This window comes from Scatophagus argus, chromosome 15 (genome assembly GCF_020382885.2).
Source record: "Scatophagus argus isolate fScaArg1 chromosome 15, fScaArg1.pri, whole genome shotgun sequence".
Taxonomy (NCBI): Eukaryota; Metazoa; Chordata; class Actinopteri; family Scatophagidae; genus Scatophagus; species Scatophagus argus.
In genome coordinates, this window is record NC_058507.1 from 8,500,201 (window position 1) to 8,517,871 (window position 17,671).

The 17,671-nt window shown below is 42.1% G+C and overlaps 1 protein-coding gene across 5 annotated transcripts in view; it reads left to right on the forward strand.

Moving 5' to 3' along the window:
• Positions 1–17,528, forward strand: part of pcnt (pericentrin) — a 37,976-nt gene extending 20,448 nt beyond the window's left edge. For 2 of the 5 annotated variants that reach the window (XM_046413198.1, XM_046413200.1), the window contains 29 exons: positions 99–271; positions 504–685; positions 817–979; positions 1,197–1,439; positions 1,941–2,173; positions 2,350–2,457; positions 2,778–2,798; positions 3,176–3,412; positions 3,504–3,677; positions 3,940–4,092; positions 4,513–4,692; positions 4,802–5,827; positions 6,865–7,035; positions 7,192–7,381; positions 8,386–8,720; positions 8,850–8,952; positions 9,524–9,696; positions 9,786–10,061; positions 10,283–10,434; positions 10,815–10,944; positions 11,392–12,183; positions 12,324–12,521; positions 12,708–12,926; positions 13,413–13,639; positions 13,718–13,797; positions 13,889–14,030; positions 14,109–14,236; positions 15,143–15,298; positions 16,382–17,528. In XM_046413198.1, the coding sequence (XP_046269154.1) occupies positions 99–271; positions 504–685; positions 817–979; positions 1,197–1,439; positions 1,941–2,173; positions 2,350–2,457; positions 2,778–2,798; positions 3,176–3,412; positions 3,504–3,677; positions 3,940–4,092; positions 4,513–4,692; positions 4,802–5,827; positions 6,865–7,035; positions 7,192–7,381; positions 8,386–8,720; positions 8,850–8,952; positions 9,524–9,696; positions 9,786–10,061; positions 10,283–10,434; positions 10,815–10,944; positions 11,392–12,183; positions 12,324–12,521; positions 12,708–12,926; positions 13,413–13,639; positions 13,718–13,797; positions 13,889–14,030; positions 14,109–14,236; positions 15,143–15,298; positions 16,382–16,425 (6,409 nt within the window). In that variant the 3' untranslated portion in view covers positions 16,426–17,528. The remainder of the gene's footprint in view (positions 1–98; positions 272–503; positions 686–816; positions 980–1,196; positions 1,440–1,940; positions 2,174–2,349; positions 2,458–2,777; positions 2,799–3,175; positions 3,413–3,503; positions 3,678–3,939; positions 4,093–4,512; positions 4,693–4,801; positions 5,828–6,864; positions 7,036–7,191; positions 7,382–8,385; positions 8,721–8,849; positions 8,953–9,523; positions 9,697–9,785; positions 10,062–10,282; positions 10,435–10,814; positions 10,945–11,391; positions 12,184–12,323; positions 12,522–12,707; positions 12,927–13,412; positions 13,640–13,717; positions 13,798–13,888; positions 14,031–14,108; positions 14,237–15,142; positions 15,299–16,381) is intronic. The other 3 variants (XM_046413199.1, XM_046413202.1, XM_046413201.1) reach the window with 2 other exon arrangements.
• The last annotated feature ends 143 nt before the right edge of the window (positions 17,529–17,671 follow it).

Below are 17,671 nucleotides of genomic sequence, written 5' to 3' on the forward strand. Positions count from 1 at the left end.
GGACATCAGTCAAATGATACTAAATAATTAGTTTCATGCTGTTTCTGTTCTTTGCTTGGTGTATGCGTGTCTGACGTGTCACTTCTGTTTTTCTCCAGACGTAAACTGGGCGAGGCCAATGAAAAGCTAAGGAATGTGTTGATTGAGATGATTCGCAGCACGATTATTACCGAAGAGCTAATTGGAAATAAAATCAGTGCCAGAGTCAAGACATCTGAGAAGGTGACCCATCAGAGGAGCTCAACAGGGAACAAAGATGCACAAGAATCAGGTCTGTTAGCTTCCGATTCATTCTCAAGTTGCAGGCCACGTTACGCTTTGCAGCAAACTTTGGTTCTTTTGGTTCAGTCTTGCTCACTGGCTTTTGTTGGAAATACAGATATATGTAGAGATTAATGAAATGGTTGGATTCAATTTATTAGAGACCAAGGAGTTTTTCTTATATGTGTAATTTGAATAGTTGCATCAATGCAACAGTTGATTTTGACCTGTTCTTTTTGTAGGCATTTCAGTTGCAGACTTGTCTTCAGATGACCCGGAGCTGACCCACTTCCTCTGTGAGAGCCTGCTGGTTTCGGATACTCAGATCAGTCCTGGGGGAGAAGAAGCAGCTTTAAATGCCTGTAGCAGACTGCGTCACACTGTTGACACATTGCTGGAGCTGCTCAATCAGGCCAACACACAGGTAAGGGATCATGTTTAGGTGTATGCATATCTCAGCAATCCACACAAACCTTCAGCCTTTCAACTTTTTTGCTCCTGTTTCATAGTATTGTTGGCTCTCTAATAATAATGTGTTTCTTGCTTTTTCTCTAGCTGGAGCAGACTCATGATGTCCACCGTTCTCTGGAGGAAAAGTTCTCTAAGGGCAGAGAAGACTCCGCCCAACTCCTTGAGCAGCACAAGCTCGTATTGGAACAGCTCGATCAGGTGGTCAAGCTGAAGAGTCAGCTTGAGCTTGAACTCCACAAGACAGAGGGTGAGCGCTGTATCCTCATTTGCTCAGCTTCACTTGATTGATTGCTGCCAGGTTACAGTAGTAAATCCACTGACTGTTAACATGCCTTGCTCATCTATCTCCAGTTTCACCATTTTCACTGATGTTTGAATGCAACTCACATATTTCTTGTACATGGGAACTCAAATATGTTTTTCTACTCTTTTTCAAACTTTTTGATTTTGCATGATGTGTTCAGGACTTCTGGATGGCTGCATTGCTGAGAAGGCTGTCCTAGAGGAGTCTCTGCAGCAGAAGGAGGCAAAAGAGGAGAGATTAGCAGAGGAGCTGGAGGACCTGAAAGTGAAGCTGAACCATATGCAGGGCCTCACTGCACAGCTGGACAATCTGAGACTGAAGCATCAGGAGCTCAGTGAGGAGCACACAGTTCTCCTGCGCCAGAAGGAACATCTCTCCGCTGGGCTGGGCGAGAGGGAGAAAGGTTAGCAGAGCAAAGACAAAATCATGAAATCACTCTGTGTCTCTATCTGCAAAAAAAATGTTACATGTCAGCTTTAGTGAGCTTGACCACATGCTTATATAATGTCTGTGCTCAGATGTGTCTTCTCTCCGTAGGCCATTGGCTCATTTTAGATCCTGATGCAGGTTTGTGGGTCAGAGTGGCATATGAGTGTATGATTTGGGGGGGGGGGGGGGGGTGAATGTGCAGTTTATTTGCAGTGTTGTGTGAGGTTGCTGTTAGTAACACTGCCATTGCCATTAGCTTGCAGCAAAGGCTGTTGAAGTGCTGTGTCCTTTTTACCTCTTAAACAATTTTCTAGTTCAGAGTGGTTAAAGAAAATGCATTCAGTGCCTTTTCAGGAGGAAAGGCTCAGGATGTGTCATAACTGTATGTATTTAACTTCTCTCTTAGGTCTTGTGTGATTTTTAACCTTCCTGTGTGTATTTACTTACATTCACTTACACCTTTTTATTTTTCTAGCTCTACTGACAGAGACGGAGCGTTTGGCCCAGGATAAGCTGGACTTGCAGCGGCAGGCGGAGAAGGACCACAGCTCTCTGTCCCTGCGCCTCAGGGCCATGGAGAGAGAGCTGGAGGAGCAGGAAACAAAGGGCCTGGAGACAGAGCAACACCACAAGACCCACACCGAAGACCTCAACCAGCAGGTCCAAGCGCTCGAAAAACAGCTGAAACATGATCGGCAGTTTATAGAGGTAAATTGTACAAAATGAAATAATCTCAAAGTTTAAAAATATGGTTGCACTTATGATCTTGCATTCTGACTTCACTTCCTTTCTGATGTTATTTTAGAGTGTCACAACTAATCTCTTATGTTGCCGCTTAATGTAGAGGACACAGTCTTTCATATTATTTGTTTCTGTGCGTGTAGGAGCAGGCTGTGGAGCGTGAACACGAGAGAGACGAGTTCCAGCAGGAGATTCGAAGGCTGGAGGCTCAACTCAGACAGACAGTCAGTGTGGATAACAAAGGACACAGGGTGAGGCCCAGTCATAGCAAGTACATACAGTAAAATCTAATATGAATCTCTCAACAGGTCAGTATCATAGAAAATGCTCCTTTTTCTACAAAAAGATTGTCAAGGTGCATTGCCTTTGCAGTGTGCGTGTGCTTCTGATGTGGTGTTTTGTTTTTTTTGTGTGATGAGTGTCTAATATTTTGCCGGCGAGATTGTGAACTAGTTAACTGAAACGAATGTAGTAGTTCTCACAGAGTTTGAAGTGATGAATGCATTGTTTGTTTGCCATTGAGCCTGACTTTTACCATGTGTTTATCCCTGTGCTGAACGGATTGCTGTAGTTTGAGGACTTGGTTCTGCAGGTATGAAATCAAACCGTAGCATACTTCTCTTAGCTCCTCTGACTCTTCTGCATGGTGTATATTGTGCGTACGTCATTATTTCTATGCAGTCATCCATAGATTAATTCTTAGTGCTTATTTGTGCTTGTCATTAAGTTCTACATTCATTCCAATTTCATCTTGCATCTGCTAATATTCATTTGCTTCTGTTTCACACTTCATTTTTCTTTCACCTACACGTCACTGCTCTCTCTGTCTTAACTTCAGTGTTCATTATCAGTGGCTGCAGACCCGGAATGGCTTATTTATGTAGTCTTCCATTCGCAAATCCCTGCATGCTTGCTTATAACACTAGAAACTTGTTATCACAAAATGTTGTCCCCTCTATGTCTCTGCAGGTGGAGAGTCTACAAGCTATCATTAAAGACAAGACAGAGGACCATGCTTCCTTGCTTGCAGCCAATCAGCAAGCCCAGCGTGACCTTGCAGAACGGAATGAGGAGATAGACAAGCTTGCTGGGCGAATCAGAGAGCTAGAGCAAGCACTGCTTAACAGCACAGAGAGTAATAGATCTGTCAGTCAACTGGAACAAGAACTCCACAGAGCAAAGTTAAGAGAACAGGAGCTCACACAAGTAAGAAAATACACTCTTGGCACTGTGCTGAAAACAAACTTGAAATTGTTCTGTAATGTTCACTTGAATGTTCTTTTTGTCATTTTGTCAGGATAAGCAGGCACTAGAGCAGCAGCAGCTGTCGAACAGGCTTCAGATCTCCGCCCTTCAGTCCAAACTGGATGAGACAAGACACTGTTACAATGACAACATGCGTGACCCAACCCAGGAGCTTAGGGATGCCCTGGACACTGCTCAGCAGAGCCTACACAGCAAAGAGCGAGAGGTCTGTAGGAGTTTAATGCAAAGCTAGTAACTAAGATGATTTAAGCTGACAAGTGGTGGATGCTAATGGATGTATTTGGCTGCAGTGCCACCTTTTGGTACAAATGTGTACAGGCATGAAGGCTTGATCCACAAGCTTGAGAAATCTGGAGTTTGTTATCAAAGCTTGATATTTTTTTGTACTACATACAATTATGGTGCAATTACAGCATTTTCAGGATATTTTTTAGCCTTTATTTAATAAGTAATGTTATGTCTTTAAGATTGAGGTTCTGCATGGCCAACTCGGCAATGTACAGAGGGACTTGAGCATCAAAGAGGTTGAACTAAAACACCTCACACTACAGCTGGAGCTGCTGACCAATCAGAATACAGCTCAGGTTAATGAGCTCCAAGAGCAGATTGCTGCCCTAAAGGTAACTGCTACTCCTTCTTCATGCCAAATTGTTTTTTTTTTATTTAAATGCTTTGTGAAAATTTTATTTGGACATCAGTGAACTAGTTCTTCTTGAACAGATTTGTGCTGGAAGAATACTGTTGTTTCATATTTCTGTGCCCATGCATTAATTTGTGTTTTCAAATCAGACTTTTCAAATGTCAGATATAAGCAATGGCTAAAGAAATAAATAACAAATGGATTTACCTGGTATAGAGTATTTATGTAAAGAAGCGGATAAGCTTACAAATTGAAAACTCAGGAGGATATATTTGTCTTGGAAAAAGTCCTTGAATGCGTTGATGTTTATATTGTGTTGTTTTTGTCTATTACGGTTATTCTTTCCTGAAAAGTCAACTTTTCAAAAACAACAAATTTAACTGTACAACTCTGTTTGCAGGAAAATGTGTCTGCTCTCACCATATTCAAGGAAGAGAAAGAGGAGCAGTGTGAGGTGGAGGATCCAGAGGAAGAGGCCCTCCCCTCAGCATTACTCCAGGAGAAAAATCAGGAGATCGACCACCTGAACAATGAGATCCAAAGATTGGAGCAGGAGTTGGAGAACACCAGGGACACCAAGGTTAGAATAAGTGCATAAAGAATACATGCCAACCGTGTGGATGTACCCATAATTGATGAGGTTGTGATAAAACATTTAATTAATTGTTTGAATCTTTCTCACAAAAAAGATTTTGGAGGCTGAGCTTGAAGATCTGCACTCACAGGTGGAACACCTTCATTCTGAAATCATGAGGCTGCGTGAGGACAAACAGGAAGAAGAGGAGCGGCTTCACGAGGTCATCAGCACGCTGCAGGCAGAACTCGCCACATTAGGCCCCAACCTGCATGAAGTGAGTGACTCTCAGGATGGCGACAGCATCAATCCCTCACCAGCTCCCAGCCCAGAACCTCGCCACTATGCCATCCAGGAGCAAGAGAAGAGGGAACGCCCTAACAGCCTGGAGCAAGAGCTCAGTCTGACTCACTCTGCCTCATCTCGGTCCCTTCGTTCTCGTTTGAAAACACTACAGAATCAGCTGGAGACTGCTGTGGCAGAGAAAGAAGGACTGGAGCGATTATTGCTCACGCAGGAGGAGGAGTACAGGGGACATGGAGAGGAGTTCGGAAAGAGGCTGAAAGCTGAGAGGGAGAGGGCAGATGAACTCCAAGGTCTCCTGATTGTCAAAGAAACTGAGTTGGAGGAAGTCAAATCCCAGATAGAAGAGGAGAGAGACAAGAGGAAACTGTCTGAGGAGGAGAGGGACACTTTCAAAATTCAAGCTGCAGAGGTGAGCACCCTGCATGAGAAGAACGACCATCTCAGTTGCCTGATTATAGAGCTCAAGAATAAAGAACAGGAGAACATGAGCGAGATCCAGACTCTAAAAACAAAGGAGCAGGAGATGAAGATGGAAATAGAAGTCCTCAGAGAAACCAGTCTTACTCTTGAGAGACAAATTCAGGAGGTAAGAGCCGAGGTGGTGGATATGGAGGAACTGGTTGCTGATGAAAGAACAAATATTAAAACCCTCGAGTCAGTCAAAGAGGAGCTTTCTGCTGAACGCGACATGCTGAGGAGGAGAGAGGGGCAACTCCAGGAGGAAATTGAAAGGCTCAGACAGGAAGTAACATCAATGAGAACTTGTATCCAGAACCTGATGGTTCAGCTCAATGAGAAGGAATCCAGCCAAGAAGATGCTCAAAAGGAAGTCCTGGTGAGTGTCAGTGTCAACATAAACTGTTTTTTGTTGGCACTAAAATCATAAACCAAGATGCAAATCTAAACCAACATTTCAGCCTCTTTGTCTGTTTCCAACTGAATGATATGTCAAAATAAAGGGAGTAAATATCTAGAAAATAACCAAATCTAACATACAAAATGTCAATGATTATAAGTAGTTGATGGTGGTAAAATGTTTGTTTACTTATTTTTATATTTAACTGTAATTTTGTCTGAATGCACATTTATATGAATTTATATGATCAAAATTGTACTGACTGGACTTTACCCTGATAAGAATTGGAACATTTTCTTTATCCCAATGCTCCAGGTTTGAAATGGGATCTGTGTTTTTCTTCAGTAACAAAATTCTGACTTGTTGTATAAACCTGTTTCAGCAGGCCCCATGTCCATGCAGGAAATACTTTGCTGCTACTTTTGCTAGCGTACAACTGTAGGCAAGACCACATCTGGTTGTAGTTAACTGCCGTAACACGTCATCGCTGCGTTGGTCCTGAGACGGCAGAATCTTACTGACACGGAGGAAGTGACATTAAAATGAGGAAGCTGCAAGAAAGTCTTTGTTAGCTGTTGAATTTAAAGCCCTGGTGTCTTTTATTTTTCATTTCTTTACGCCGTATCTTGGCAGGATGTGGTAAGGGAGAAGTTGTAGTTGTTGAAAAGAAAGCTATAGAGGCTGCAGTGTGTTTGTTAATGTCTATACATTTTAGTTCAAACTGCTTTTGAAAAAAGTTCATATTTGTTGTTTTTAGCTAATGTAGCCATTGTTGTTTTAGTGCATTAATGCAGTATGAAGCAGTAGACATAAAAGGCTGAGTCAGATATAAAGCACAGCATGTGCATGTGGTACTTGTTAAATTCGTGTTTACATTGCAATGCAAGTTGGCTGATGCTGTTGTGTGAAGCGTGGCTGTAGTGGAACAAAATAAAGCTTTATATAAATATGTGAATAAAGAGTTTCAAGAATACTTGTCTAAGAAAAGCTCTTAGATTTATTCTTCTTCTTCTCAGACCCATGCTGAGGTGACCCTAGCTAAAGCAGACGCTGCCTTGAGACAGAAGGAGGGTGAGCTTGCCGAACTGAGGGCAGAGCATCACGCTCTGAGAGCAGAGCTTACTGCGGTGAAACAGGGTCTGACTACAAGTACAGAAAGAGCTGAGAAACTGCATGAGGAAGGACAGGTGGGAATATAAGACAACCGTGGCAGCAGAACCTGCTTTTGCTCTTTCTGCACATATCCACTGTTTGTTGTGAGATACAGAAATGTGGCTTGGCTGAGTATGATAACATTAAGAGCTGTATTTGGAAAGAAATGTCACTTGTTTGTGTCATCCCAGACTAAAGGCCGTGCCCTAGTGGACCTGGAGAGTGATAACCAGCGGCTGAAAGCAGAGCTTCAAGGTCTACAAGAAGACCTTGCTGTACAGGAAGAAGAACTGGCCTTTCAGAAAAGAGAACTACAGCAACTCAGACAACAATATCACCAGCAGAACACATTTGCTCACCAACACGGATACCGACAGAAAGGTGAGTACTTTATGATTCTTCAAGCATACTCTGGTTTTAGGTTTTCATATTCTGTACAGTCCCATGGCATATTCTCTCTATCTCTAATAATGAAATGAGCTGCCATTATTTTATTGCGCTATGAATGTAGTGATGTTGGTCCAATAGTAGATTTCAACAAACATTGCTTGAGCTTATTCAGTAGCTGCTTGAATGTAGCAATGTGCATTCTAATAATATTCAGTTTACTTTTCTCTGTTGCTTTCAAGCGGTTAAAACTATTAATTAATTGCTAAAAATTATTTCTGCATGTGCTGTTTCCAACCTCTCAGTTTTGAGAATATGGTGTTTCTCTCCGATTTATTATTGTTAATTGAATGTGTTATGATTTGGTTTAAGTGCTTGGGTTTTGGGCTTTTTGTTGGACAAAACAGAATGCTGATGACATGTAATGGGTATTTTCTAATGTTTCTTGACATTTTGTAGACTAAAGAATTTGTTAATCAAATTAAAATTATCATTGTTCAAAGCCTCATTCTGTATAGCTAACTTACTCTTATCAGATGGTGGTTTGATAGTGCTCTTGTACTAAAGATAGACCCCTGGTTCCCAAACTCGATGTCAAAAACTTACACAAATTAGACCATGGAAACCCCATTTGATAAGATTTTGTCCCAGGGTCTCTCATCTGGTGAGATTTTTGCTTTATGACCTCTTTCCCTGTGACTGAAAGTCACATATTTTTATTAGCATAGCTTATGGTGAAAATGAATGATTCTCCTTTCTGCTGGGGAACCCCTTCAAGTACCCAGGGCATCTCCACCACTTTAAAGACCATTGCCCTTTCAGCAAACAAAAGTTATGTTTACATTCCGTGTTCCTTAACAAAATGAAAAGCAGCTCTGTAGTGTTACTAAAGGTCTAAAACTCCACAGGAGGAGTTATCATATAAGTAAAGTAAATATGATGACATCCCAACATAGGTATGTTTTCATCGTGACTTTTTTTTTTTCTTCATCTGTCAGATATTTCTCATAGAGCTTTTGAAGACGTTGTGAGTGTCTCTCGTGATGAAGCCTCTCTGAGCTCTCCAGAGGTTTTAAGGAGACTTGAATGCTCTGAAGACAGAATTCCAGAGCGCTTCCACACTTCTGTTCTCGGCTCTCGTCTGTCTGAGATCAGTGCTCTCGATAGCACAGGCCTGGACTTCCCCCACATCAAGACCTCTCCCAGGGTTGTGATGGAGCCGCCACACTCCAGGACCATCACACCACATTCAGTCACACAGAGTACCCATTCCCCGGGCTCTGTGTCGATGTCTGACAACTACTCCATGCTTGACTCACTGGACACTGACAAAGTACGTGATCGAACACTTTCATGCATGCAAGTTTTTGTGGCATTTCAGTTCATTTTCGTCTGGTCTTTGGTTCAGATGTGGTTAATAATTTGTTTACGTTCTTCTAATTCTTTTTTTTTTTTTCCTTAGGTGCATGAGTTGGAAGTACTTGACCTAACGGCACCTCCATCTACCCTTGGCTCCAGCTCCTCCTTGTCGGCACCAGAATGGGCCAGTGATGGCTATGGCAGCAGTGAGTATTACCACGCTGAGCCTGATAGCAGCATGGCTGTTGTTTGCAGAGATTTTCATCCAGGTCACAGTATATCTAGAAGTGCTACCTCAAGGCAACTGGACTTGCACTTCTTGATATATCTGTTTGTTACTATGTGTTGTAATCATTGACATATATAAAGATGGATGACACATCCCCACTTTCTCTCACTGTACAAAACTGAAGCCAGAATATCCTGAATATGAGCACTGCCTTCCTGAGTTGATGACGTCATGTGCAACTTGAATCTGTACAGTGCAATCGAGTTCCTATACAGCCATTGATGTGATCTTTGAGTTTTTAGTTTTGTCTGTGTCCTATCTGCTAATATGGATTGGAGAGGTGTATGACTGGTACTGGAGCCAGACTCCAGGGGGTGATCAAGATGTTTTGGCTTCACATTTGGAAAGCTCAAACAGCAGGAAATTTATAACACATCTCGGCTACACAACCCCATTCTTTTTTTTTATGGAGTTTTTGATGATAAGAAAATCAGAGAATATCATCAGACTTTTCTACTGAATTCTTTTGTTCTCCTGTTGTCCTTCAGATGTGAGCTCAGAATTGGGTGCGAGGTTGAGAGTGGAGCTTGAGCAGACAGAACGGCTGGATGCCCAGTTTGTTGAATATCTCCGCTGCCGAGGAATAAACCCCGCTGTTAACACAGATAGTGCCGCAGGCAGTATGAGCTACAGTGATGACCTGTTGTCACCAGAGCTTCAGGTAGGCCTCTTACATTTAGCAGTAATTCTGTTTATTTGACAATTAGCCTAAATTAGCCTTACTCTGTCTCTCTTTCCATATTGCTGCAGGGGCTACTGAAGAAAGTGTATCAAGAAAGCTGCCGAATTCTCACTTTGTCCCAACGTCGCACTGCTTCCTCAACCCAGCCTCATGTCTCAGACTTCAAAGCCTTATCGTTGAGTCAGACGCAGCATCATTCCGAAGATAGCTCCATGCTACTGGACCACAGGGACAAATCATCTTCCAACCCCCCCATGAGCTGGCAGCAGGAGAAGAGGGCACTGCAAGAGACTGTTATTGCTCTCAGAGAGCTGCTCTGTCGAATGGCCCAGAGACACGCAGAGGTGAGTTTCTGTGATTCAAAGAGACTTTACAATCATCTAGTGAAAGCAAACCATGTGTCAGATTTTAAGATAGTGGTGTGACCCTATAATATGCCAGTTTTGTGTACACATAATTGTGAGTCTTTTCGCTTTAGTTTTAATTTAAGTGTAACATTAAACCTTATGTTTGAATTAGTCCTTTGGCTCTCTTGATTATTTGTGCTGATCACTTTCTTCTTCAGACTGACTACAGAGGTGATGATGACTGGCACAGAGATCAGCTTAGTGGACAGGTTGAAACCCAGCTGAGGGCTGAGCTGGAGGAGAGCCAGAAACAACTGAAATGTGCTCATGACACTCAGCAAGAACAAAAGGACAAAATGCAATCACTCAGGTACGCCACACACACACACTGAATAATTGAATAATTATGAATAATTGAAGGACACTGTTTCCATAAGTTGTCATTTTATTAAACAAATTACACTGTATATTCTCAGTCATATTGGGTCAAATCTGCAAACTGGACCATTTTTACCATAATAACTTATGAACCTTAATGCTCATGATTGATAATGAACATTATTTTACTTCTGGATTTAATTTGCTTGTCTCGTTTTGCTCACTTCATTTCGACCCATGAGTAGTGGTGATGCTTGTATAAACCTTTTCTCTCTTCACCATGTTTCTGTCATACTCTCAAACATGCTTTCATGTAATGCCAGCATAAGCGTGGAAAAAAAAACAAAAAAACAGAATTGTGCTTTTCCCCAGGCTGGCTGTGGAAGAGTGTGAAGAAACCTTGAGGAGGGAGCAGACCAGAGTCCAGGAGCTTCAACATCAACTCGAGCAGGAGAGAGCTGTGAGTCTTCGCAAGGACAGAGAGGAGGAGGAAAGGAGAGGGGTAAGATGAGGACTAAAAATGCATGCTGCATGAATACTGAACATATAACTGGGGGCTGTTGAAATGCATAGGGTGAAATTAAATGTTACTATCTATCACAGCTCACATGGCAGCTCACATAGTATAATAGTGTAATGCATTTCCACAACGCTAATTCCATCAGAACAACAGTCGTGCCGAATCATTGTCACCACTCTGCTGCTTTTAGTTTCTCTTTATTAGTAGAAATCTTTTCATACTCTAATTGCGGTCGTTTTTGCTTCCCTGTACTCTGAGCAATGTTCATGATAGCTTAACATGGTTTTGGGGAAAAGGCAAAGTAAAACAAATGTACCTGGTGTTTCCACTGTGTTTGGCTTTAGTTTTCAAGATTAGTGTGAGGTATGCAGAATGTGCTCTGTTTTCTCTTTTAAACTCTGAAAGATGACCTGCCTCTTTCCTCTGCAGGCCTTGCAAGTATCCTCTGAGCAGCAGAGGTCAGAGGTCATGGCTCTAAAGGGTCAGGTAGAGCAGGAGAGGGTTGCCTGCAGCAACCTCAGACAGGAGCTTCAGATAGAACAGTCCCGCAGTGTGCTGCTGGAAAAACGCCTAGACGACAACCAGAAGGAGCTAGAAGATGAACGTCAACGTTCTGCTCACCAGCTAGAGCTCAGCGTGCAAGAAAAGACTCGTCTTGAGTGCCTCCTCACTGAAGCAGAATCTCGGTCAACAGAACTTCACTCTAAGCTTGCAGATGCTCACAGGAAAATGGATGAAGAGAGAGACCGCTTTTCCCGACAGTTGGATGAACTCAGCCGCAGACACGAGGCGGATGCAGTCAGAGACAGGAAGTTCATCTCTGACATGCGTGCCCAGCTCGAGCAGGAGCGAAGGCAAGGGGAAGAGTTGGTATCTGTGATGGATAAACTGAGGACTGAGCTACTGCAGAGTAAAAGGAAATGGGAAGAGGAGGACAGAACAAGGAGAGAGGAGCTGCAGAGGGAGCGGGAGGCCGCCACCCGACATCGTGTAGCTATGGAGACCTTGAAGGAGCAGAAACAGGAAGCTAGCCATGCTTTAGAGATGGAGCGAGAGCGATCCAGATGCCAAGGGGTGGAGCTGGCAGAGCTGAAGGAGAGACTGCGACTGCTGAAGGACAAAGAGAGGGAGAGGGAGGAGCAGTGGGAGAGGGAGAGGAGGAAGGGGAGACAAGAGCAGATGGAGAGAGAGAGAAGACAGGAGAGGACCAATAACAAACTGGTAAAATATCCTCAATCTATTTCTTGTACTTTTTGTACTGCACTCCTTTTTGGACAAATATAATGCTCTTATTTTTACATATGTGTAAGATAATTTTGGATAAACACAAACATGCCGCTTTATAACATTTCTGTCTTTAGTGTGAGTTGGAGTTGTTGAGGCAGCAGGACCAGCAGCGCATGCAGGAGTTGCATTGCACCCTGGCAGAGCTGGAAAGAGAGGAGAAAGAGATGGCTGCTCAGAGGCTTTCTGGACGAACCACAGGGCAGCAACACAAGGCTGCGCCTTCACAGAATCTCCAAAGTAACTTCAGTGCAGGCGGCACACAAAACCAACAGGTACACTTGTGGTTACTGATCTGGGCAAAAGTAATGGTACAGTAAAACTGGCACTTTTAAAGAAAGCTTTATGCTTTTCCTTGGCATCTTCTTCCCCTGTATTTGATAACTATTAGGTGCATGTAAAGCTGGCAATATATGAACTTACTTGATTGTTGTAAAATGAAGGCACTGTTCTCATCATAGACGCTGCCCGTGCCGTCATCACCTACTCTGCTGGAGAAGTTGTTGAAAGAGAACTCTGAGTTAACGGAGCGCGTGACATCCATGAGTCAGGAGAGAACCACCCTCAAACACAGACTCACCTGCCTGGAGCGTGAGCTGCGCCGCACAGAGAATGAGCTCGCCAAGGTCACTACAGAAACTGAAAACAGGCCAATCAATGACATGACCAGCAACAGCAAGGTCAGTAGTAAACACACGCACCATCACATATTTGCTATGATAGAAACAATGGTGTTGCATTACGCCAGCTGTCCATTAGCTGAGCTTTTGCAAGATTAAGTACTGCTTTGTTTTCTGTACTGTTGATGATTTCATGTGATGCGCACACTGCAATAAATTTGTCCTCATCCTAAATGGTGTATTTTATCCCATTTTTTTCCACAGCAGTATTTTGACTTCCCACAGCAGGAAAAGCGCAATTGGAATTAATAACATTAATGATGAATCCATTCTGCTTTGATGTCCCAATAAGCCATGTCAGAGCTTGAATAATACCATAACTTTAGATGTCCAGGGCCTAAATGCAGTCAGAATCAATGATAATCATACCTGCACCCTTCATGGTTCAACATGTTTGCTGTGAAAAAAGTTGGTTTAAAAGGCAACAGGTCTACTGGGGTGAATCCAAGCTGTTGACTTAACTAGACTGTGATTATTGGTTTGCAGGTTCAACGTTTGTATGAGCGCTACCTGCGTGCTGAGAGCTTCAGGAAAGCTCTGGTGTACCAGAAACGTTACTTGCTGCTGCTGTTGGGAGGTTTCCAGGAGTGTGAGCAGGCCACACTATGTCTCATTGCTCACATGGGGGCCCGTCCGTCCCCCCCACTGTCCTCCCAGCGTAGACCCCTCGGACGATTTAGGACTGCTGTACGAGTGATCATTGCTGTCTCGAGGTAGGGAGTATACACAGGATGTCAAAACTTAGCTCTGCCCCTGTGTATGACTAAAACTTACCACATACTGTTTTTCAGAATGAAGTTCCTGACCAGGAAATGGCATAGAGCAATCAGAAGATTATCCTTGTCTGGAACTGTCAATGGGCATGCTTCAGGTGAGCTCAGGAAGACATTTTATAGTAATATGCATTACTTGACCATGTGTGTATGAGTGGGTGGATTTTTAAATCTTAATGACTCTTATAGGGCCTAAAGTTGAAGTTTTAAGGCAACAACAGCCACGGTACAATACTGACACATCACCAAACAGAGACAGCAGTGCCGACCACAGAGACACCGTGTCAGCCCTTGTACCACCCACCAAATCACCCTTCAGGCTACACAACAGGTTTGTTCTCCTCCTTCATTGAAGGCTGTTCTACTTAAGCTGGTCATTTTTCATCACTGAGCTTTCTTCTTTCCACAGGTCATATTCCAGCACCAGTGTTGCCTCAGGGCATTCAGGAGGAACGTCCCAGGATCCGGAGCGATCGCTGACTGAATATATCCACCATTTAGAAAAAGTCCAACAGCGGTTGGTTGGAGCGAGGCAAAGTGAGCAGCTATAAGTATAAGTTGGGTGAAACGGGTTAATTTCAGGTGAAAAGATGGAGAAAAATGCACAGAGGATGAGGAAATTTTGAGAAAATCATTGCACACTGGAAACGGGATGTAAGCGCAACACTGGGGTCAGTAGATTGGTTAAATGACTGGGATGCTGTCACTTCCTGGCTTTTATTTATTGCACTGTGTTCCATGGCAAACTGTTAGTTCATCAGTGATTGGTTGTACAAGGCAGTACTACAAGGAGTGTGCAGATAAATCCGTTCACACTGGTGATGGTACACAAACATTTTAAGGCATCCCACTCTGCCAACTTCATCACAACTTCTTGGATTCTCAGCACCTAATTCGAATAGTAGCACGTGAAATCACACGGGGAGATCTTACAGGGGACCAGTTTTTATAGCTCTTAGCTGAGATCAGACCTCACAATATCAACTTTCTAATGGCCTGAATGGAAAATGGGCATCAGGCACAGCAATCCTGGACTAGCATTTTAGATTTTTATACATAGACCACTTTTCTGTGAACACCTTCACTTAGAAGCAAGTGGTGTGCAGTACCTCTCGGCCAAATTGTGGCAAGAATCAGTTACTCTGTGATTGACTAATCTGACTTGATAATGGCAGTATATCAAAAGACAAAAATATTGTGTAGTCTGGTCCCAGAATAGTTGAATGTCTCCTGATTTGGTCAGTTGTTTTCCAGGCAGTGTCTTCCTATTCTTTTCTGTTTACATTTCTGAGAAATGTAAACAGAAAGTGCACTGCTTGTTACACAGGACAAGTCATTTGAGGCAACATTATGATTTCTGTGGTGGGCGGCCTAACACTTCCTGCAAAACAGCATGTTACTAAACCCCACCAAACCTGTGTGCTCTATCATCTCCCAACCTAGTAAGCGAGACTAATTTAGCCCCGCCCCCAAAAGAGGAAAGGAGGATACAGTCAGCCTGTTCCCCTGATATGATTGGTTATCGGCAGCGCTGGCTGCAGGAGAATAGGACGTGGCTGTACCTGAGCTGCTTGTCGCCTCTTTACCTTTATGGTCCAGGTGAGTGTGAGTGTAACCTACTCACTCCACCAAATAGTAAAGCAGCACAGTCCACCTCTCAAATGGGTGCTAAGTTGTCACAGAATGCACAAGATAAGAGGTGGGGACACTCTGGTCTGGAACATAGATGCCCTGCAGGTTCATGTTCTTGTCTTTTTGTTCATTCAAGTGAAAACCCTTTTTCTACAGATTGTAGAAATCCTTCACATTGAACACTGAGTTTGTTATCAAGAAACTACTGATAACAATTGAAAATGTGGCAGTTGAGGGAGTTCTGACATCTGAAATGTCTTTGAGTCGTATTTGATTCAGAATGTGTGTTATCATAAACTGAACCCTGACACAAATAATAAAGCATAATATAATCCTGTGCAAATTTCAGTCTAGTCATGGGACACTACTGTGCTTGTGATTCTGTGCATTGAGAGTAGCAGTGAAAGAATCCTCCTACGTTACAACACTTCTCCTGTCGTAAGTCTTTTCAGCCTAACTGACTCTGGGATTCTGATTTTGCGTATTGCCTTGTCTGAATTGGATGACTGTCCTTTTTTGGTTAAATATGTGGGGTATCTGCAGCCCTCGAAAAGTCTTAAAGCTTTCTCAAAAACGGCCTTTACATTTAATTTACAAAACACTAAAAATATTCTCTCTTAGACAGTATTTTTTTTGTGACGACCGTGTTGCACGTGAGCCATTCAAATTTTCTGAACTTAGCAAGACCAATGGATTACTTATAAAGCTTGTTCCATACAAACACAACATGAACTGAAACAGCGATTGTCTGTGATATAAAAAGAGTAATCAGATAAAGCTGCTATGGTCTGCTTTGAAAAAAAATGGTTGCTAGTGTAGTGATGCTCAAATACCTCAGTATAATTATGTAATATGGCTTATCTGCAACACCTGCAAGACATTTAGCCTCCAAGACCAGAGTGCATCAGCCTCAGGCCTTCACCACCGGTTTTGTTTTTAACTTTATAATAACTCAAGTATGGATTTTATGTTACTAAGCTTTGCTAGAAAAAGGAAGCTGTCGACCTAGTCTGATTTAAATATTTTTATTTTGTTTGTGTCCTCTGTCAGGTTCATCTGTTCTCCAGCCCAAACCGAAGCTGTTTGACCACTGAAGGAATGTCTCCACTCTGCATATCGTTACAAGACTGTCCCTGCCTTAGGGCCATGTAGAGATCTGTAGAAGGGAGTATATCACGTGTTGAGTTATTTGATAACATGATTTTTATAAATATGTAAATTATATTTCAATATTTTCTATTGTAATTTTTCTATTCTCTTGTTGCCAGAATATTTTTCCCCATTATTTTAAATATGTCTGTCTGTTATTTTTCTACTAATGTTTTATACCCTTTTGTGCTACTGTATGTAAATAGGACTGATGTTCATTTTACATGTGTCCAAATTTGCACTGGTTTTATACTGGGAATCCGTGAGCAGCCTAGGTAATGAGTGCGTACTGCATAAAGGTGAACCATATGTGTCTCTTGTATTATCTGTGTTTCCACTATAAAGTTGATAAATATTTTAAAATGTGCGCTTTCAAACCGAACAGACTGGGTTTATTTCGCGGCAGCTCTCCTATTTAGAGTATATCATGGTGTATCTGTCATTTTTGCACAATGAAAGACACGATCCATAGTGCACATTAGATTTTTTTGTGCTATATATTTATTCAAGATAAATACAAGATAAACAGGTTCAGTAACAGAGGTCCCAGACAGAGACTAACCAAACATTACTGAGATTAAGAATGTTGTCTTGTGTTGACATTTCACTTTTGCAGTCCAGATTCAAACGACATTTTGTGTATTTAAAGCTTAATTTTTGCCATAAGTTGTCTGTTATTCTTATTCTGTTATTCTTGTTTATTATTAGTCAGGCTGTGTCTTATTTTCCTTTTGTAGTCAGTTTTATCATTATGTACCAGTACTCCAATTTCCAGTAGGAAAAGAAAAAAAATCTATGACAAGGTTAGTAAAAGTAAATGTAAATATACTCATGGTATGTCAACATTGTGAGTTAAGTCAAAACTGACTGTTTTGAGCTACAAAGTCGCATTACTAATCTTGACTTTTAAATTTTGACTTTTCATCTTTTTTTTTTCCTTGTTCTGAAGGTAGTTAGTAGTTTTTAATTGACTATATTTCTTATACATTTTTGAGCAGCCTGTCAACTCCACGACAATAAACACGTTTCCTAATTGTTATTACTGAGACTTGGATGTGAACCATTATTATATAACTAAAAATTGACACCTGATCTGCTCACCATTAGCCAATAATAGCCCGGTCTGCCGCTGACGCCTCCTACCGTCTCTTTTATGGGTTTCTTCGTTTATTAAATCGGTTAAGGCCGCTT